The sequence below is a fragment of the Trachypithecus francoisi genome, unplaced genomic scaffold, assembly GCF_009764315.1.
Source record: "Trachypithecus francoisi isolate TF-2019V2 unplaced genomic scaffold, Tfra_2.0 Lachesis_group11, whole genome shotgun sequence".
Taxonomy (NCBI): domain Eukaryota; kingdom Metazoa; phylum Chordata; class Mammalia; order Primates; family Cercopithecidae; genus Trachypithecus; species Trachypithecus francoisi.
The window spans coordinates 53,266,497-53,289,482 of record NW_022681456.1 but is presented as its reverse complement, the minus strand read 5'-3'; the positions used below and the strand labels follow the sequence as shown (position 1 = coordinate 53,289,482).

The 22,986-nt window shown below is 36.9% G+C and overlaps 1 protein-coding gene across 2 annotated transcripts in view; it reads left to right on the top strand.

The window, feature by feature from the left end:
- OTOGL (otogelin like) overlaps window positions 1–22,986 on the top strand; it is a 171,469-nt gene that overhangs the window by 130,908 nt on the left and 17,575 nt on the right. For both annotated transcript variants that reach the window (XM_033221163.1, XM_033221162.1), the window contains 9 exons: window positions 3,493–3,707; window positions 14,008–14,149; window positions 15,066–15,251; window positions 17,476–17,688; window positions 18,155–18,259; window positions 18,560–18,667; window positions 19,998–20,099; window positions 20,421–20,525; window positions 20,610–20,650. In XM_033221163.1, coding sequence (XP_033077054.1) covers window positions 3,493–3,707; window positions 14,008–14,149; window positions 15,066–15,251; window positions 17,476–17,688; window positions 18,155–18,259; window positions 18,560–18,667; window positions 19,998–20,099; window positions 20,421–20,525; window positions 20,610–20,650 — 1,217 coding nt within the window. The remainder of the gene's footprint in view (window positions 1–3,492; window positions 3,708–14,007; window positions 14,150–15,065; window positions 15,252–17,475; window positions 17,689–18,154; window positions 18,260–18,559; window positions 18,668–19,997; window positions 20,100–20,420; window positions 20,526–20,609; window positions 20,651–22,986) is intronic.

The window sequence follows — 22,986 nt, the reverse complement described above, 5'->3', positions numbered from 1 at the left end:
AAATAACACTTCAATTTAGATATTTTATGAAAATATATGCTTACTGCTATTACTGTGATGCTGTTTGTGTTTCCACTAGCTCGTCTTTATTAGGCATTAATAAAGCATCAGACATTATTTTGAATATTTTAATTCACTTAATTTTAAGATCTAGTAAGTAGATAATAGTGTTATTTCAATTTATAAGTGATACAAATGAGGTGTAGAAAGTTTAAAGGCTTGTGTATCTTCGTTTCCTCTTAATTTTTTTAAAAGTTTGAAATCAGAGAAAACTCGTTTAAGTCATCTTGAAAGAACACAATGTTCAGAATATTTGTCCTAGTTTTATCATGAAATGCAATGCTTAGATATACCATTACATCTAGGTTTAATATTGTAATATATTATGCAGATATATAAAGAGTTTTAAGTCAAAGGAAACAAATTAGAAATATCTGTAGGTACATAATGAAATAAAAAGAGTACTGGCTCTGGTGTCTGCTAGAAAATTGAACACAGGTTATTATCTTTACAGCTTTGTGCTCTTAAGAGAATGTCAGTTTCCTCATCTTTAAAAGGGGACAGTAATGTCTATTTTCAAGATTGTTTGGATTACATGTGAAAGTTAACATAAACACAACACATAAATACACACAGTCAATAAATGTTGGTTTAGTACAAATGTATCTATTTTTAATCTCAGTAAATATTAATTAAGCAAAAGTTTATGGATCATCTTCTGTGTATCTGACATTACGCTTGATGCTGACAACTCAAATATGAGTGGCTAAGTCCTTGCCCTCAACAAATTACACAAAATAATCCACATTTCCTGTTTTAAAATGTAAAGGAAATTTTTGCTAAAATGGTTTTCTTAGTTCCTCACTTGTTTACAGCATGCTAAACATAGCATAAATTTCTATGGTGACTTAAGGTTATTATTTGGAAATAAGCATTATTGAGTATATACTTAATTTAGTATATGTACTAAATCAGTAGTTATTACTGAGTAATAACCGAGACTGAAAATGTATGTTTTCTCCTATAACTTATCACTGTTGAAGGGTATTATTTCAGTTTGATATTTATGCTTTTTATTCTTCTCTACTATTAGCTCTTGCTTTCATGTAGACAGCCACTCTGCTAGCTGAATTCTTAACTAAGTGCTGCAGAGAGAGGGCTAGGATCACCTTTTTGCTAACCAGGGCTCATTCCCTAAATTCCTTGACCTCCACAATGAGAGAAGTATGCTTAATTAAAGGGAAATCTGGGTGCTGTCAGGATCACTAGGCTGGGTGCTGGCTGAAAAGCTTCTGGTGAGTAAGACTGTTATCCAAACAGAGTCTGAACACTGGAATGAGAGGCTTCTGTTGACATCTCATTCTACACAGCACTGGAGTAGTATGAAGTAGTATGAAGTCTGGAGTGGTGACTGAAGTTGCAGTGAAAACATATTTTTACTTGCAATTGCCTTTCTCTAGAAAAGTTTAGACTTAAAAAATAGTAGCTGCTTTACAATGTAGTTCACTTAATTTTTTTAAATGTTTAATTGCACGTAGTACCCTGTGTATTTACAGAAGTGAAGCATTGCAACCTTTATTCATCCTGATATATCTCCTTGGGTGTGGGGAAAAGAAAGAGAGATCGGACTGTTACTGTGTCCATAGAAAGAAGTAGACATAAGAGACTCCATTTTGTTCTGTATTTGAGATGCTGTTAATCTGTAACCCTACCCCCAACCCTGTCCTTGTAAGAGACATGTGCTGTGGTGACTCAAGATTTAATGGATTTGGGGCTGTGCAGGGTGTGCTTTGTTAAACAAGTGCCTGAAGGCAGCATGCTTGTTAAAAGTCATCACTATTCTCTTAATCTCAAGTACCCAGGGACACGTACACTGCCAAAGGTCGCAGGGACCTCTGCCTAGGAAAGCTAAGTATTGTCCAAGGTTTCTCCCCATGTGATAGTCTGAAATATGGCCTCGTGGGAAGGGAAAGACCTGATCGTCCCCCAGCCTGACACCTGTGAAGGGTCTGTGCTGAGGAGGACTAGTGTAAGAGGAAAGAAGGCCTCTTGGCAGTTGAGATAGAGAAAAGCATCTGTCTCCTGCCCGTCCCTGGGCAATGGAACATCCCGGTGTAAAACCCGATTGTCTGTTCTGTTTAATGAGAAAGGAGAAAACCGCCTTAGGGCAAAAGGTGGGACTTGCTAGCACCATGCTGCTCTTTATGCACTAAAAAGGTTTATGGAGATGTTTACATATGCATATCAAGGCACAGCACTTTTCCTTACACTTATGTCACAGAGATCTTTATTCACATGTCTTACTGCTGACCTTCTCCCTATGATGATCCTATTATCCTGCCACTTCCTTTTTTCTAAGATGGTAAAGATAATGATCAATAAATACTGAGGGAACTCAGAGACCAGTGCCAGCGTGGGTCCTCTGTATGTTGAGCACCAGTCCCCAGGGCCCACTTTTTCTTTCTCTATACTTTGTCTCTGTGTCTCATTTCTTTTCTCAAGTCTCTCATTCCACCTAATGAGAAATGCCCGCAGGTGTGGAGGGGCAGGCCACCCCTTCACTTGGGGATTAAGATTTGATGTTTGAAGAAAATTTTTATTCATATATTTTATAGCCCAGAGTCTTGGGAATTAAGAAAAATTATGTCTTAAAGTAGGATGGGATTCAGGTAAGGTATGATTATAGATCTGATCTCATTACTTTCCTGGCTCTGCACTGCATTTGATGAAGAGTAAGCTCATCCACAATTTGGCTTTTCTCAAGGAAGATAGAGGCTGCAGCAGGTCAAGGTATTACAGCTATCAACAGGTCATGTTATCCCAAGGAAGGAAAATTGCCTGTGTCCTAGAATTCCCAGTTCAAGTCTTGAACTTGATCAAAGTTTTCCCTATTTGAATAAATTTATGTGCCTAGGTGACTACTACATGCTTGCTGGTTTATGCCTGGATTACCTGGAACAGTTGCTAATGCAAGGGAGTGAAGATTACCTTTATGTCACCTGGAATGATGTCCTGCACTAGGTGATGGAGCAGTGATAGCTCCTGAAAGAAAAATATTTAATATTTTCAGGCAGAGTTTTCACAGGGAAGTGGAAGCCTGGGAACCAATCACCAAATATCCATTACTGTAGGAAGTACCTTGCCAAACTCAAAAACTAGTTACTAAGTTAGAAGATGGTGGTAGTAATGGAAGAGTAGGAGCAGAATGAATGTCTTCTTTCTTAATCTTCTCTGATCTCTTCATGTATCTTGACTTCTAGGCTTTTGATACCTTTCTTATTGGGTTATGGCAGTTAGTTCTACACTATTTTATCAAAAAATCAGAACATAATTTAAAAAGTTCTTTCGATGTAAGAGTTCAAGGATACATAAACTTGGCACCTCGTACAGTAAATCATTCGGTCATTTAAAATCTATTATTTAGCTGATTTAGTTGTGCTGTCTACACTGGTTTAAGTTTTATTTTTTCTAATTGTCACATATTCTTTCAAGGAGTTTGCAATGAAGATCCAGATGATGATCTAAGGATGCAAAATGGCACAATTATTACAAATATGGAAGACATAGGATTATTTATTGAGAGCTGGGAAATTGAGAAATCATTTGAAGTAACAATGAGAAGACCTGTTAGGAATTGTACTGAGCATGACTGCAGCCACTGCATTGAGTTATTAAATAGAAGAATTTTCATTCCATGTCATGATAAAGTAAGTTGGAAGCAACCATAAATTATACTTTCATGTTAGATATGTTGAGAGTAAAAGCCAATACATTACTCTTCTTGCTGTGATGTTCTTCTACAGAAAACAACCTTCTGTCAGTATGCTTTGGAACCCCCAACCTTCTGTCAGTATGCTTTGGAATTCAGAATCACTTATTGTTTATAGGCTTACAAGCACAGGAAGGATAATTTTATTTCTTTTCTTTATGCTTTGTTAGAAATATATCTACAACTTTCAAAAAATGAAAATTTGTCCTATGAATAAATGTCTCTAAGAGACAGAGATCAATGATGTTTGATAACCCAGTATCAAAACCAATACAGTGAGGCTTTAATCAATTCTTTATGATCCTGGCTTCTTAGGCATATGCTTGTAATAGAATCTGTCACTCACTCAATTTACTTGGTCTTTATTAGTCTCCAACTTTCTGAGTTTAAGTGATTAATAGGCATTTTAAATAATCTATATTGTCAAAATGATCCATCATTAAAGACAAAGGACAAATACAGTATTTTGTGAATCATTTAACTAAAATTTAGTGAGCATCTAGTACATGGAAATCACTGTGTTAGATTCTTGTGATAGAAAATGAATAGGACGCCTAGTAGGAAGGCAAGTCTGTGAGCAGATACATTAAGATATACATTATGGAGGTACATAGGAGCCCAGGTTCAGAGAAAACTTTATGGAGTTTTAGATATTTTTTCTTTTTCTTTTTTGAGATGGAGTCTCACTTTGTTACCCAGGCTGGAGTGCAGTGGCACAATCTCGGCTCACTGCAACCTCCACCTCCCAGGTTCACGCCATTCTCCTACCTCAGTCTCCCAAGAAGCTAGGACTACAGGTGCATGCCACCACATCGGCTAATTTTTTGTATTTTTAGTGGAGACAGGGTTTCACTGTGTTAACCAGGATAGTCTCGATCCCCTGACCTCGTGATCTGCCCACCTCGGCCTCCCAAAGTGCTGGGATTACAGGCACGAGCGACCATGCCCAGCCCAGTTTTTGATCTTTGAAAGGTTTAGAAGTATGAGTTTGCCAGGAGAGAAGAGGGAGAAATGGAGTTCCAGGCAGAGATAACAATGCAATGGCCCCTCAGTATCTGTGAGAGGTTGGTTTCAGGACCCCCACAGATATCAAAATCCTTGGACACCCAAGTCCCTTTCTAAAATATAGTATAGTATTTTCATATAACCTGCACAATTCTCCCATATATGTTAAATTATCTCTAGATTACTTATAATACCTAATGCGAGATAAATGCTATATGAATAGTTTTTACACTTTTTTTTACATTTTTATTTTTTATTCTCGTATTATTTTATTTTATTCTTGCTTTTATTTCTTGTTTCTTTATTTTATTCTTGTTTTTTGCTTGATGTTTTTGGGGGTTGTACTTGTCTAACTTGTATTTGAGGTTGTAATGCCACAGGCATTTGAACTGTGGGCGGAGAAGTTGATGGCCATCATGGTTTAGGCTCTGATGGCCCCAATAATTTTATTTTATCCTTGTTTTTTTACTTTCTTTTTCTGAATATTTTTGAGAGCTTCTTTGGAGGTTCTAGCAGGGGAGTGCAGCTACTCTTATACCCTTGACTGAAGGCTGGTCCTCTGTCAGGGATGGTCGTCCTTTTATATCCGGAATTGGTGGGTTCTTGGTCTCGCTGACTTCAAGAATGACGCCTCGGACCCTCGCGGTGAGTGTTATAGTTCTTAAAGGCAGCAGGTCTGGAGCTGTTCATTCTTCCCGGTGGGTTCATGGTCTCACTGACACAAGTGAAGCTGCAGACCTTTGCGGTGAGTGTTACAGCTCTTAACGGCAGCGTGGACCCAAAGAGTGAGCAGCAGCAAGATTTATTGCAAAGAGCAAAAGAACAAACTTTCCACAGTGTGGAAGGGGACCCCCAGCAGGTTGCTGCTGCCTGTCTGGGGCAGCCTCCTTTTATTCCCTTACCTGGCCCCACCCACATCCTGCTCATTGGGCCATTTTACAAAGAGCTGATTGGTCCATTTTGACAGAGTGCTGACTGGTGTATTTACAAACCCTGAGCTAGACAGAGTGCTGATTGGTGCATTTATGATCCCTTAGCTAGACATAAAAGTTCCCCAAGTCCCCACCAGACTGGGGGGCCCAGCTGGCTTCACCTAGTGGATTCTGCACTGGGGCTGCAGGTGGAGCTGCCCACAAGTCCCTAGCGGGGCCTGCACTCCTCAGTCCCTGGGCGGTTGATGAGACCGAGCACCGCTAAGCAGGGGGCAGTGCTCCTTGGGGAGGGAGGCTTGCGGGAGCCCACCGTGGGGGAGGTTCGGGCATGGCAGGCTGCAGGTCAGGAGCCCTGCCCAGCGGGCTGGCGGCTGAGGCCCAGCGAGAATTTGACCGTGGGCGCCAGCAGTACTGGGGGACCTGGTGCAACCTCCGCAGCTGCTGGCCCAGGTGCTAAGCCCCTCACTGCCCTGGGCCAGTCGGCACCAGCTGGCTGCTCTGAGTGTGGGGCCCACCAAGCCTGCGCCGGTGCCGGCGGGAAAGTGCCTGCAGGAACTTGTGCTGGCCTGTGAGCACCACTCACAGCCCCGGTTCCCACCCGTGCGTCTCCCTCCACACCTGCCTGCAACTAGAGCCAGCTGGCTGCAGCCTGGGCCAGCCCAGAGAGGGGCTCCTACAGTGCAGTAGCGGGCTCAAGGGCTCCTCAAGTGCCACCAGAGTGGACTACGAGGCCGAGGAGGTGCTGAGAGTGAGGGCTGCTAGCACATTGTCACCTCTCACCTTCAACCAAATGTGCACCTTCAGGAGAGATGTGCATGGAGCAGTGAGGGAGGAAGGGTACACTTGCCTAGTAAGCCAGATCAGCCAAATCAGCCCGGGCAGTCAATGGGGTGACAGATGTTGCAGCCAGATATCTCTCACGTCAGATTTTCTGAATATTTTTCATCCGTGGTTGGTTGAATCTATGGATGTGGAAACCCTGGATAAGAAGAGCTGATTGTATATGCAAGAGAAAGTATTGTTTAAAGGCCATGTGAGGAAAACATTGAAAGAGTTTGGTGCAACATCTATGAAGGGAAGAGTCAGGGAAGGAAAGCAAGGGAATTGTCAAGTCAGGAAGGAGCTCACTGTGAATGATCTTTGATGCTGCCCTGTGCATTCCCTGAGGGAAAAGACAAAAGTATGAAGTCATGGGATAAAAATGGCATGTCTTTGTGGAGCTTCAGTTTTACATGGAGATTTGGATGCAAATAAGTTTTCAATGTTCACATTTTTTAAATGCATGCACATAAACATGAAGAAATAGCAAATACTTTAAAACTCATGGCAGTGCCACTTTAGTCTGTCTTTTTAAAGCATCATGATTTTTTTAAATTGCATTTTTAACTGGGAACTTGAAAGGTTGATTATATCAGGAAACTTTCAGCTTGACTATTCAAGGCATAATGAAGCAACACAGGATACCATTTAGTCTGCGATAGCTTCCACTTTTCTCTTAAAATCCTCCAGTATACAAAAATTAGCTGGATGTGGTGGCACACATCTGTAGTCCCAGTTATTCAGGAGGCTGAGGCAGGAAAATTGCTCGAACCCAGGAGGCGGAGGCTGCAGTGAGCCGAGATTGCGCCATTGCACTCCAGCCTGGATGACAAGAGCAAAACTCCATCTCAAAAAACAAAAACAAACAAAAGAAAAATCCTCCAGTGAATTTGACAGCAAAAAAAGAAACCTAAAATCTGAATATACAGGAGGAATTGGACACTAGCACAAATGGCTAATCTAACAATTATAATAGATACCTTAATGCTTACTTAAAGTGTGGGTTTTGTTTATTGTAGAAATGTAAATGGGCACCAAGTTATGTTGTGTCTTATGTTGGAAAATCTGAATCAACAACTACATAAAACTATTCCTAGGGTAACATCTAAAAATCAATCATGCAGAATTTAAGGATAATTATTAGAATATTTTGCTTGATTGTTTATTTTTATAAATAACAAGTAATCTTGTCTCAAAAGGTTTCTTCAGAACTAGTTTTAGAATCATGTGGAAGGTCAGGCTTGTCCATCAAGATCCTCATTTAATCCAACATCACTCTCTTCACAAGGAACATTTTGCTTTTATGTTTTCATAGGCTGTTCAATGATGGGATAAATTTTTAAAATTTTTTTAAGTATTATAGTTTGAATATCTCTTTCAACAAAAGAAAGTTAGTTTGCCATTTTATTTGGTGCATAGATATAAATAAATTTAATTAAAGAAGGTATTGGCTATCTATAAAATATATATGATATATATATAAATATATATATATATATTTTTTTTTGAGGAGTCTTGCTCTGTCATCCAGGCAGTGATGTCATCCAGTGCAGTGGTGTGATCTTGGCTCACTGCAGCCTCCACCTTTCAGATTCAAGCGACTCTCCTACTGCAGCCTCCTCAGTAGCTGGGATTACAGGCATGTGCCACCACACCTGGTTAATTTTTTGTATTTTTAATAGAGATAGGGTTTCACCATGTTGGCCAGGTTGGTCTCGAACTCCTGACCTCAAATGGTCCACCTGCCTTGGCCTCCCAAAGTGTTGAGATTACAGGTGTGAGCCATCATACCTGGACATGGCTATAATATTTTTACAGTCAGAGTTGAAAATTCATTTGTCATCATGGAAAGAAAAGATAAAAAGTAAAACCTAAATAATGTAAATGGATTATTTTAACTGTAATGATAAAGAAGAGCTCACAAAATTGGCTTATTTTGCAGATTTTTTTTTTCAAGAGTGACCAATTAAAAATACTATTAAAAAAATTTGAGAATAAGATAAAATAATTGACTGTAGGAAGTACTAGTACTTTCAGACTCTCAAGTACTCAAAGTCTCTAGATGTGTTTCCTTGAGAAACTAAAAGAGACCTTTACAAAGCTTATGAGGATTCTATGCACAGTAGCCTGTGTCTTCAGACAATGTCTTTAGCTGCATTCTGGTCATGATGATTCAGTGATAACTCTGGCACAGTGCATACAATAGTGGAAAATGCATTTTCTTTTTACCCACATAGTTCTTGGATATTGCAAAACTGAGATAGAGAAGACATAGTATTGCCATCATGCTGAACTTGATATTTGGCCTTGGATCTCTCAATTCACCGCAGATTTCTTACATGGATATTTAGGGATTGAATGCAATATCAAAGTGCCCATGAAGTCATGAGATACGCAGGGTGTATTTCTTTTTCTTTCAAAGCCTCAAGTTGTTAAGACATTATTTTTATTTAAAGACACAGACTATTAAGCACCAGAATGTAAAACTTGCATGACCTCAAAAAAATACTTCAAAGAAATTTTGAGTTTATAGTGACTTCTTTGGGCTGAACTCTAATCAACCTTGAGATAAAGTTTCCCTTTCTCTACCCTCTGCTTCTAAAAGTTACGTTGATTGAAGTCCTATTACAAGAAAAAAAAGAAAGTTAAGAACTAAAAAAAAGGGAGAGTCATGACAATTTGCTCTATAGATCTGTATGAAGGTCTGAAGAAGATGGGCTAGGCAGGTATAGTAAGGTAGATAATTAAAAGGTCTCTGAGTAGTTTTTATTTATTTGCTTGTTTTAACCTTTTATTGTGGTAATGTTTACATATTCACAAAAGTGGTGGGAACAGTATAAGAACTTTTCAATGTCCGTCATATTAAAAAATCATTTAAAAATTGCCTCTTTTTTTCTGCCTATCTTCTTCACTCCTGCCACACCCCGCCCCTGTTGAATTCTTTTAAAGCAAGTCTACTTTGGGAAAATGATGATGGACTCTGCTGATGAGTGGGAAGCAAGTGAGGATAGCGGCATGTTTAGAAAAGAAAGATGGCATTTGGGAGACATTTGGGATGTGGAATGGGCAGGGTTTAAGGACCAATTAGATGTTAGTGCTAAGGGAGGGTGAGCATTTCTAGATGACTTCAACTTTCTAGCTTAAACAGGGTAACATATCGAGATAAAGAAATTCTTGATGACTTGTTGATGCTCGGTCTGTTCCATCCAAGCTATCACCAAGTCATGTTGAGTCCACTTCCAAAATATATTCAATATCCATGCATTTCTTCCCACCACCATTTGAATCCAGACAAACATCACCTCTTGTCTGGTCCAGTGACAAAGCTTTATAATTCAATATTGTTAAACAGAATGTCAGATAGTTTAATAGATGCTTCTCTTGACTTACATCTTTTTTTTAAAAAAATTATACTTTATATTCAGGTATACATGTACAGAACATGCAGGTTTGTTATATAGGTATACATGTGCCATGGTGGTTTGCTGCACCCATCAACCCATCAACCCATCATCTACAGTGGGTATTTCTCCTAATGCTATCCCTCCCCTAGTCTCCCACCCCCTGACAGAGAGTGTGTGATGTTTCCCTCCCTGTGTCCACGTGTTCTTATTGTTTAACTCCTACTCATGAGTGAGAACATGCGGTGTTTGGTTTTCTGTTCCTGTGTTAGTTTGCTGAGAATGATGGTTTCCATCTTTATCCATGTCCCTGCAAAGGACATGAACTCATCCTTTTTTATGGCTGCATAGTATTCCATGGTGTATATGTGTCACATTTTCTTTATCCAGTCTATTATTGATGGGCATTTGAGTTGGTTCCAAGTCTTTGCTATTATGAACAGTGCTGCAATAAACATAAGTAGAATGATTTATAATCCTTTGAGTAATACCCAGTAATGGGATTGCTGGGTCAAATGGTATTTCTGGTTCTAGATCCTTGAGGAATTGCCACACTGTCTTCCACAATGGTTGAACTAATTTACACTCCCACCAACAGTATAAACGCATTCCTATTTCTCCACATCCTCTCCAGCATCTGTTGTTTCCTGACTTTTTAATGATCGCCATTCTAACTGGTATGAGATGGTATCTCATTGTGGTTTTGTTTTACATTTCTCTAATGACCAGTGATGCTGTACTTTTTTTCACATGTTCGTTGGCCACATAAATGTCTTCTTTTGAGGAGTGTCTGTTCCTATCCTTTACCCACTTTTTGATGGGGTTGTTTTTTTTCTCGTAAGTTTGTTGAAGCTATTTGTAGAGTCTGGATATTAGCCCTTTGTCAGATGGATAGATTGCTAAAATTTTCTGCCATTCTGTGGGGTGCCTCTTCACTCTGATGATAGTATCTTTTTCTGTGCAGAAGCTATTTAGTTTAATTAGATCCCATTTGTCAACTTTGGCTTTTGTTTCCATTGTTTTTGGTGTTTTAGTCATGAAGTCTTTGCCCATGACTATCCTGAATGATATTGCCTACGTTTTCCTCTAGGGTTTTTATGGTTTTAGATCTTACATTTAAGTCTTTAATCTATCTTGAGTTAATTTTTGTATAAGGTGTAAGGAAGGGATCCAGTTTCAGTTTTCTGCATATGGCTGGACAGTTTTCCCAACACCATATATTAAATAGGGAATCATTTCCCCATTGCTTGTTTTTGTCAGGTTTGTGAAAGATCAGATAGTTGTAGATGTGTGGCATTATTCCTGAGTCCTCTGTTCTGTTCCATTGGTCTATGTATCTGTTTTGGTACTAGTACCATGCTGTTTCGGTTACTGTAGCCTTTTCTACCACTGAGCTTCATCCTCGTTTGCAAATCTCTACAAAGCAGGCAAAATAATATCTTAAAATTATAAACAGAATGTGTGATTTCTCTACCTAAAATCCTTCACTGTATTTCACTTAGACTACATTCCAAAGTTCTTACCAGGACTGTCAATGTCCTCTATGATCTGGCTCACCTACTTCTCCAGCCACATCTTGTGCTATGCTCCTCTTATTTGCTAAGCTCCAACGTTGTTGCCTCCTCTCAGCTTTCTTCATATTCCAAGAGTTATTTTTTTCTGTCAAAAGGCTATACTTCTTGCTGTTTCCCCAGCTGGAATACTTTTTTCTTTCAATCCTTTCTAACATGGTGGCTTCTCTTCATCTTACTTAAAGGTTTTGTTTTTGTAGTTGTTGAGATCCACAAGCAGAGAACAGGTCTGTTTTATTTACCTTTATTCTTATGCATAGTACAGTGTCTGATATGTAGTTAGGTACCCAATAAATGATGAAAGTGTTCATCAGTTAATAAGTAAGTAGAGGATACAGAAGAATCAGCTTTTGTGGGCTAAGTAGAGAAGGGATTTTTTTTTTTTTTAATTTCGGACAGATTAAGTCATGTGCATCATCAGAGTGAAAACACTGAGCAGAAACTCTGGAGCATAATTCAGGAGCTCAGAGGAGGTAAGTTGAGGCCAGAGATCAGGTTGGAAGAGTTATTAGTATATGGATTTTAAGAATAATGATAATTTATGTTGTGTCAGGTTTTTTTCTGTACATTTTCCATATATTAGCTCATTTAATTTTCACAGCAATCTTAAGTAGTAGTAGTTGTTACTATTAACTCTGCTTCACATATGAAGAAACCAAGATAAAGAAGATTTAAATGCCCCAAATGGTGATAGAAACCATGGGAATGGATGAGCTTGGGGAGAGCATTTTCAGTGACAGAACATGACCATTGAGAATGGGATCTAGTAAAACAGAATGAGAGGCAGGTAGAAGAAACAATGACCAAATAGGTGGAAAGGCAACGGAGTGTGGTACCTTTGAAGTTCAAGGAGAGAACATTTTAAGCAAGTGGATATGCTAATGGCAGTATAGGCTTCTGAGAGGTCAGGGAGGGTTTAGAATATCAGTTTCATTGCATTTGATTAAAAGGAGGCTATTAGTGACTAAAGCAAGTATTGTGTGTAAAGTAAGGTGGTTGGAAACTGAGATTTCACAAAGGACATTGAAAGAAAGTAGATTCTTAGGGTTTTTTTCTGCATCTTTAAAAATATCTAATTTTTTTTATATTGACAGATAAAATTGTATGTGTTTACTGTGTACAACATGATGTTTTGAAGTGTATATACATTGTGGAATGATGAAATCTAGCTAATTAACAAATGCATTACCTTATGTGATTTTCACTTGTGTGATGATAACACTTTACATCCACTCTCAGCATTTTTCAATCATGTAATATATTATTATAGTCAACATGTTGTACAATAATCTCTTGGACTTCCGCCCATCTAACTGAAATTCTGTACCCTTTAAAAACATCTTCTCAAGCACTTCAATCCCTGGTAAATATAATTCCTTGCTCAATTCTATATGATCAACTTTTTTAGTTTTCACATGTGAGTAAGATCATGTGGTATTTGTCTTCCTGTGTCTGGCTTATTTCACTTAACATCATGTTCTCTGAGTTCGTTCATGTTGTCACAAATGACAGGATTTCATTCTTTTTAAAGGACAAATAATATACCACTGTGTATATCACCAAATTTTCTTTCTTCATTCATCCATTGGCAGACCCGTAGGTTGATTCTGTATTTTGGCTATTGTGAATAATGCTGCAATAAACATGGATGTGCAGACATCTCTGTGACATACTGATTTCATTTCCTTTGGATATGTACATAGTAGTAGGGTAGCTCGATTATGTAATATTACTATCTTTAATTTTTTGAGAAACCTCCATATTGTCTTCCACGATGGCTGTACTAATTTACATTCCCACCAACAGTGCGCAAGGGTTACCTTTTCCCTACATCCTCACCAATGATCATTATTTTTATTGGATGCTTTGGCCTGTATCAGAATTTGGCATCCAAAATTAGATACTTAGTATGTGCCTACTGACTAATGAGTTGAGAGAAAAGTGGAATAAATATTGTCACATGCTACATTATTTATATTTCAGGTATCACTAGATCAAAATGGAACCTATTCTATAGGAACAAATGAGTCTCTAATTAAATTGAGTTGTGCCAAATTTTACAAATCATGTAACTAACATTGAATATTAATAAAAGTTTTGAGAAGCATTTGTAACTTTATTTAATAATCAATACCGTATACCATTATAGAATGCTTTGTGAGCTTACAACTTAATCTATAATTCTTCAAACTCTTATTCAGTATATAGAAAAGGCAATTGTAGCCCACAGTGGATATTAGAAATAAATTTTTGCTTGGCTCCACATACTGTTTTCTTTTCCACCTTTATAAGAAAGTTGTGTGTAGATTAGTGCACATGGTATTTGTCTTATTTAAGTGTGTTTAGAGTGATGTTTAATATTAAGAATTTTTGAAAAAAGTAAGGTCTATGATGAAGTATAATGAATATTAACTTGCTACCCTTTGATTCTCCAAATAATCGTAGTCTAGCTTAGGGCTTTCAGAGAAATAAAACAATATAACTTATTTCAAAGCAAAATGTTTCTCTAGGTTTCACCGAAAGACTTTTGTGAAAAGATGTGGATCAATTATACCTATTTCTGGAACTATGAGTGTGATGCACTTTCTGCATATGTGGCTCTGTGCAACAAGTTTGATATCTGTGTTCAGTGGAGAAAACCTGATTACTGCTGTAAGTAACTGTTAACTGAATAATATTTTTTAATCATAAATAAATTTCACTTTTGCAATCACTTCTTTCCTTCTTTTTCTTCATCACGAACTAATTTAGTAAGCATAAAATGCACAGAAGAAGCTATCACAAACACAAGTTGCATCACTCAATTTCAGAAATAAAACGGTCACACATGAAGCTCCCTATGTGCCTTCTCCAGCCCTTCCCTCTCTCTTTTCCCTGAGAGGTAATCACTATTCAAGAGGGGCATTGCTGATTCATCGGGAATGTGTGTCATCCCCAATTTCACTAGACAGTGTCAAATGGTTCTCCACTGAGATTGTACCAATTTATAACCCCACCAGCTGAGCATTCAATTTTTAATAGTATGACTTTTTACAATCATTGACAATCCACAAGGCTTTTCTAAAACATCATTTATAAACTGCTAAGCAATAGTAATTTCTTTTGACAGTGAAGGATCAAACCTAAACATACAGCATTTTTCTTTTTTATGATTTGGTTGAGTTTTATATACTGAAAGTATATTTCGGTTATAATTCTGAGTAGACTGTTATCTCTTCTTACTGCACAGAGCAATAATTTCGTAATAGTTGATTGTATATTTATTCCAACCAGACTTGTGCTGCCTGTTGGGGATATTTATTTGTTATACATCTGATAAGCGTTTCCCACCATAACAGCTAATACTAGTGCCCTTGGAAAATGCTTAAAAATTACAAAAAATGCAAAAAGCAAACACATTGGTGCCTTTGTTTCTGATGTATGGTTACAGAGTAAATGAAAAATGGACTTTGAAGAGACTAAAATTTGCAAAATATATTTTCTGTAAGAAATCTGACATTTCTTTCTTTTACTAGAATTTAAATAGGTTACTTTCATCATTAGCAAATTTGTCTCCTGTTCTTCAAAGCCCTGAGTTGCCCAGAGGGGAAGGAATATCAACCCTGTGTGCGACCTTGTGAAGCAAGAACATGCCTGAACCAATGGTTCTATGGACATTCTTCCTGTTTGAACTTAAGAGAAGACTGTGTGTGCAAAGATGGAACTATTCTTCACAGGCCACATTCAACCCAGTGCATTCCAGAGAAAGAGTGCGGTAAGACACAAAGTACAAAATGCCTTTTCAGAGATCCGACAAACAGACAAAAACGTTTTTTAGATATTGCAGAGATGTGCTAACAAAGATTTATCAAAGACAGCCTGAATGTTGGAAAGGAAATGAGTTTGTCTGTAGTTTGGTTTTAATATGATTTCAAGAGAAGTTAATTATTATAAAAGCTTCAGTGGTAATGTGTTTTAATCTTTACATCTGCCTATATATAGTAACTGAGAAAAAGCATGGGAAATCAAGAATTAAGAGTGTGGATTACGGACTGAACTCAAATTCAAGTTAATTCATATGTTAGTGGTTCACTTTTACTCCTATGAGTCTCAGGTTATGCATCTGGAAAGTGAGGAAAATGATAGTACTTATAAGGTTAGTGTGGGCTACGTAATTTAGTAAAAAGCATTCTGCATTTAACATGGTGCCTTGAGAAAATTAGCATGTAAGAAATGGCAGATGCTACTTTTATCTGGGTGCTATGATTTGGATGTAGTTTGTCCCCACCAAAACTCATGTTGAGGTTTGATCCCCCGTGTGGCAGTGCTGGGAGATGTGGCCTAGTGGGAGGTGTCTAGATCATAGTGGCACTGCCCTCATCAATAGATTAATGCCTTCTCAAGGTTGTGAGTGATTTATGACTCTTGTGAGACTAGATTAGTTCTAGCAGAAATGGAATCTTTCCTTCAGGTACAGATTGTTATAAAGGAAGTTTCCTCCTCACGTTTGATTCATCGTCACATCTGTCTACCTCTCCTTTGACCTTCTGCCATAGTACAAGGCAGGAGAAAAACCCTCACCGGAAGTTAAGTAGATGCTGGTGTCACGCACTTTGAACTTCCCAACCAGCAGAAGTGTGACGAAATGAATCTTTTTTCTTTATAAACTAACCATTTTCAGGTGTTCTCTTAGAGCAACACAAAATGTACTAAGATACTGGAGGAACATATTTAGTATTTCTAATTTTATTTTCAAACAATGTTATTTTGATACATTGTCTCCATGGTGGCGGCAGATGAAAAAGTGCAAAATTGAGATGATTGTAGCACAGGAATCGTCAGTCATAGGCCTCTTCATTGTGGTCATAAGAAAATGAATTGACTAATAATTAAAGAAAAAGGCAAGGAGGAGTGAAATGCATATTTAGTTTCAGAAATAAGCTAGTGTTTGCCAGTATAGAAAGTATCTGTGGAAGACTTTGAGGGTGTACAGGTGTGCTTATATTTATTCTTTAGAGATCTATGAGATTTGGTTTGATAGTAAATAGGATAAGAGTTCACTGAAGGCTGAGGATGTGGTTGGTAACTACATTTATCATTATTATTTCTCAAAAGAACTACTAGATGGTCATATTTATCATAAAACTTTTACTTAAAAATAATAGTCACTAAATAATATTTTGCCTGATTGCCTACTTTTTACTTTTAGATTTTAAAGCAGAAATATTTTGAATTTTCATATGATATAAATGTTATATGAGGTAGAGGTTACCTTGCTTTCTAATCCCACTCATTTTTAACAGTTACTGTTTTCAAACTAATTTAAATTTATATGATTGAATTTGATTAGGCTAAATAAATTATGTTAACAGGACTTAAAATGTGTCAAAAATAATGGAACATTTCATTTATAGAAGAAGACATACAGATTTATAGATGGTTATAAAAGGAAAGAAATTTTTTCTTTTTCCTCTTTCTTTCTTTCTTTTTCTTTCTTTCTTTCTTTCTTTCTTTCGTTCGTTCAAGACAGGGTCTACTCTGTTACACAGGCTTAAGTACAGTGGTCATAGCTCACTGAGACTCAAACTCCGGGCCTCCAGTGATCCTCCCACCTTAGCTTCCTGAGTAGGCATGCTACTACGTTTGGCTAATTATTTTTCTTTTCGGTAGAGACAAGGTCTTGCTCTGTTGCCCAGGCTGGTCTCAAACTCCTGGCCTGAAGCAATCCTCCCTCCTCAGCCTCCCAAAGTGCTGGGATTATGGGTATGAGCCACTGCATCTGACCAGGAAAAAAATACTTTCTGTGGACTAAGTATAAACTTCCATTAAAGAAAAGTGTAAGTTAGTGGGTGATGAAAGAGAAATCTGAGAAAAACAATAGACTTGTGACACATCATCTGTGTCACCGGGCCATGTCACAGTCTGAAACCAAAACATGGTGGCATGATTTACTTTAGTGCCCAGGTTATGAGTGTTATAATACTGTTGATCTTTTAAAGCATGCACTGATAGTGAAGACCAACCTCGCACTGCTGGGGAGATTTGGAATGGGGGCATTGATGAATGCGCTCTATACAAATGTTTGGAGAATGGAAGTATTATTCCTGTAGAACCTGACTGTGATGAAGAGCCCACGCCAGTTTGTGAACGCGAAGCTGAAGTTGTCATGGGCATCATTGATAAATGGACCTGCTGTTCAAAGGAAGTTTGTGGTATGTATGAAGAAGCCTTATACTCAATTGATTCCACAAAATATGTTGATATTCTTTGTGAAAAAGCAGAGCATATATAATGCTTTGTATTTAAAAAATGTGGCATAAATGCCATTTTCTCAAAGCAAGTTTTGTTTCATTACAATTTTGTTGAATACATATATAAAACTGTGGCTATTCACAGTTAATAACAGTCAACAAAACATGAGAAGAGAAAAGAACTGGGAATCTTTGATTTATGAATCAAGGGTGAAAGGCAATAATAGAAAAACCTCAAAGCTGCTACATTTTCATATATGGCCCATTTTGTTAGCTGAATGGGTTAACTGCAGTGTAAAAACATACATAATGAGAGTCATTTCCCCTCTTTGAGTTTCCTGCTTTGAGATGGCAGTCATTTCCCCGCTTTGAGTTGGCAGATTTTAGTTGTGTTCACTAATATTTTAACAGTTTTTCTTCTTTACAGGATGTGACACAACTTTGTGTGAAACTACCATCCCAACATGTACAAATAGTCAAAAATTGATTGTTGGCCACAGTCCTCTTTCTTGCTGTCCGCAGTACAAATGTGGTAAGTAATCAATATAGAAAATTAAGAGTGAGGTTCATTGTTTATTCAGAACAATGGATTAGATTCTCATTCTTTGTGTCTCCAAGACAATGCTTTATTATAAAAGATTGTGGAGTTGTCTTGCTAATGTTTTAAACCTGGTATGTATCTTTCATATATATGTGTATATATATATATATATATATGATTAAGAACTTTAAAATAAGTTATTTGTTACTAAATTCAAAGAGAGGTAAACACTGTCATTTATTTTATCATCTCATGCTATACGCATTTTCTAATATAACTGTGTTTCTGCAGAATGTGACCCATTGAAATGCCCCACTATTTCAACACCAGAATGCAGAGAAGACCAATTCATGATTCAAGTTCAACAGGAAGAACCTTGTTGTTTTTCCCCTCTTTGTGGTGAGTATTCTAGAGATAATTTCTTGGAAGAAGAGAAAGGATCTAGGAAAAAATCTTATTTGATGTGAATTTTATGAGACTGTTGGTAAGCAATATTCTGATGTTATGAGAATTCAACTGAATGAGAACTGTTGTAAAGAAAGTATGATATTTTGAATGACTAGACAATCATAATAAATACCTTCCCCCATCAACAAAAACTATATACCTCAGTCCAAATATGACCAAGATTTTTAAATCAAGCTTTTTAAATAATAAGGCCAATACTTAATTTTTTTGAAGAAAAATTTAGCACTGGCTTTCCTCAAAGAACCAACTTGAATAATGAGCTCTGCTAAGACTTTATAATATGTCTTTAAAACTTCATGTCCTGCATATCATGTTTGAGGTATGATGATCTCAAAAAAGAATGGCAGAAACAAAGGGTGACTGGAAAATGGCTGGAGCTAAATATTCTGCCTGGGAACTGAACATTGAAATATAAAGAATTCTCTAATTTTTTTAAATGAATCATTATATCCATGATTCCTTGGTGATTAATGTAGGTTTCAGAAGTAGTCAAAACAATTTATTTGCACCAGTTAAGATTCATTGGCTGCAAGTGGTAAAACTGATTGATTCTGGCTAGCTTTAGCACAACCTGTTATTGGAAGAATCTGGGAAAGTAGGATCAAAATTAAGCAGAACAGTCAAGCCCTTGGAAGGAGAGAAACCAGCTGCTCTAGGTAGAGGTCACTAATGATTGAGCCAACTTTATTTTTTTCTTCACTTGATGTGTCTCTATATATGACTCAAATTCCATCCAAAGGGATTCTGATTACTCCTATGTGGGTTGTTTCTACAGAGTGGCCCGGTGGTGTGAGGCACCTTTAAAGATAGTCACTCAACAATATGTGGGTGGTGCATTTCCTGAAGGTCATTCGGAGAGTAGTTACCAAAGTTGGGAGGGCATGCTGAAACAGCCCAAAAGAACAAATGCCTACTACATTTTCATCCCTAAATGGGAGTCATCAATGGTAGTAAATTAAGAAAACATAAATATAATAAATAAACAAGTGACATTTTGATTCTAATGAGAACAAATTACCTAGGAAATCTGAATGTTCTACCTTTCTGGTAAGATGGTGTTCTATATGTCACTGTGCTTGGAAAGCATAATGCAATATACTCAGACAGTATTATTGTTTTTATGACCAAATAAGGAGATATACCTTATATTTCTTTTACTATTTTCTTAAACAAAATGGATTTATGTATGGTAATTTAAGCTCATATTATAATTCATGGTTTTTAGCTCAGCTGTGACTTTTGGTTTTTTGTTTCACCTTAGTTTGTGAATCTTGCACCAAACCTGTTCCACTATGTGACGATGGGGAATTTCTCACAGTAGATCTTAATAGCACACACTTCTGTTGCCCTCAGTATTACTGTGGTAAGTGTATATTAACTATTTAAAATATTTAGATGTGTCCAATGTTTAAGAAGTCCAGTGCATCTTCGTTGGCTGTTACCTCAGACCCTTTTTCAAAGTTTTTCACTTGAGCTATCCTAGCACCAGTACTCTTTTTGTACCTGTTTGTATGTCATTTGTTTTATCTTCACCAACAACACATGGCAATCTGATGGTGGGAGAGGTAGCACTTGGGAAATATGAATCCATGCATTATTGGTAATCGCAGTGAACTAAATGGTAGGTAATGAGAAATGGTAACTCTATAAAATCCATCTTTACCCATGTAATTTTTCTTTTTAGTATGTGAGCCAAACCTTTGTCCTATGCCATTACTCAACTGTGCAGAAGATATGAATCTTGTGAAAGAAAATGTATCTGGTCAATGTTGCCCAACATGGCATTGTGGTAACTAATTTTCGTATTTTAAGTTTTCATTATAATAAGTTAATTATTTTGATCAATGTAAATATGTTGATTTTTGCCTTTTAGAATGTAACTGTGAAAACCTTGTCATGCCAACTTGTGAAGTGGTAAGAACACATATTTTGATTGACTTGTCATATTTATTTAAATCTGTTTATTTTTCCTTTATCTCTCTCATTTCTAAATTCTTCTCAGAGTTAATAAATTTATCCACATTAAATTGTACTGAAGTAGATTAAAATAATGTGCTCTGATATTAGGAAATAGTCAATAAGTTACATTTTACTTGAGATAGGAAAGTACAATACATTATTTTTTTAACTGCTGATAGAATCTGCTAGTCTTGTATCTACTTAAGTTCACTGGTACTAAAATGAAGCAAAATATTGAAAAAAAATTACCTTGAGTGGTGTCTCTAAGGATTCTTTAAGAAAGTGCGCTAATAATGCCTCTGTTGTAGAGAAGGGGATACAAACATGGAACTGCCTGTTTCTTCTTGAGCATTATCTGCGAACATGCAAACCTTATAGAAATTTCAAATATTTAATTTTTAGAAATAGCAAGGATAACTCTGGTGTCACTTATTTAATCCTTAAATGTATCCCATAGTGCTTTACAAGTCTTTGTTTTCTTTAACTATTTACCTTCATGATATGCCCATAAGGCTCGAGAAAGATAATATATTCCTGGCCTTATTTATTAGAGAAGACATGCTTTATTTCACAAAGACAGTTTACTTTTCTTTCCCTTCTCAAACAATGTGTACACTTAGAGAATTCATTCAGAATCTCCAGTTCAAAGCTATATTACGAAGAAGGAATGAGGTACTTTTTAAAATAACAGAACCCCTCCTAGGATGCCACTGTTTTATGTAAAAAGCATTCATCCAACATTTGCTTTAATGATGCTCTCATCTATACTTTACAGAGAATGTTTAAACTTTACAAATAACTTTCATAATCATTCTCTCATTTGATTATTTTGTGTGTACACTGTATATACATCTACACGAGAGTAGAATTATGATGCCATGTACTTCTCTAGTCCTTCACAGTTACATAACGTATTCAGTATACTATCTTACTGAATCTTTACCAAGTCAGTACTTTAGCTCATTTTACAAGTGACAGAGATGCAATCCAAGGGAATAAATTATTGACTGAGATTTTCAGGATTCTAACCAAGGATTGCTTTCTGTGTGTGTATGTTTGTGTATTCCCTGTTCTTTCTACTCTGCCTTAACTCTTTATTTCCCTTAGAAAAGGTAGCCAAGGCACAACTTGATACAAGAATGAAAGAGAATGTGAGACTGCCTTGTTCTACCTTTCTCTTGCTGTGGCTTGCTTCTCTGATTTGGAATATAAAAATAATAATACCTTATAGGCAATAAGCAAATATAATTTAAATGCTTAGTGTCTGACATATAGGAAGGGCTCAATCAGTATTAGTTATAAGTATTAGTTTTTTTGACACATTAAAACTTAAATTTCTCAATTTTTTTTCCCTTTGCAAGTCTGACCTAGCCATTTTCTACTTTCTATCTTTTTTTCTGGGACACATAGGTTTTCTTTCTCTTTCTCGCTCTCTTTCTCTTTCTTCTTTTGTCTTGTCTTGTCTTGTCTTGTACTGTACTGTCTTTCTTTCATGGAGTCTTGTTCTGTCGCCAGGCTGGAGTACAGTGGTACGATCCCTGCTCACTGCAACCTCTGCCTCCCAGGTTCAAGCGATTCCCGTGCCTCAGCTTCCTGAGTAGCTGGGACTACAGACATGTGCCACCACACCCAGCTAATTTTTTGTATTTTAGTAGAGACGGAGTTTCACCATGTTGGCCAGGATGGTCTCAATCTCCTTACCTCGTGATCTGCTCACCTTGGATTCCCAAAATGCTGATTTTACAGGCGTGAGCCACCGTGCCTGGCTGAGACACATAGCTTTTCTAAAGGCAAACTAGAAGCATTATACAATCTTTGTGTTTAATTGTTTTTATATTTTATTTACTTATTTTAAAAATTGACAAAGATTGTATATATTTATTATGTACATGTTAATTTAAAATATGTATACATTATGGAATAGCTAAATTGAGTTAATTAGCACATGCATTACCTCACAACATCATATTTTTTGTGATGAGAACACAGAATCTATTCCCTTAACAATTTCTAAAAATACAATACGTTGTTACTAACGATAGTCATTACATTTTACAATAGATCTCTTGAACTTATTTCTCCTATGTAACTGAAATTTTGCATCCTTTGGCCAACATGTCCTTAAGCCCTACTCCCCCACCCTCAGCTCTGGTAACCACCATTCTACTCCCTACCTTCTATGAGTTCAACTTTTTTAGATTCTGCATATAAATGAGATCATGTGGTATTTGTCTTTCTGTGCTTGGCTTATTTCATTTAACATAATGTCCTCCAGGTTCATCCATGTTGTC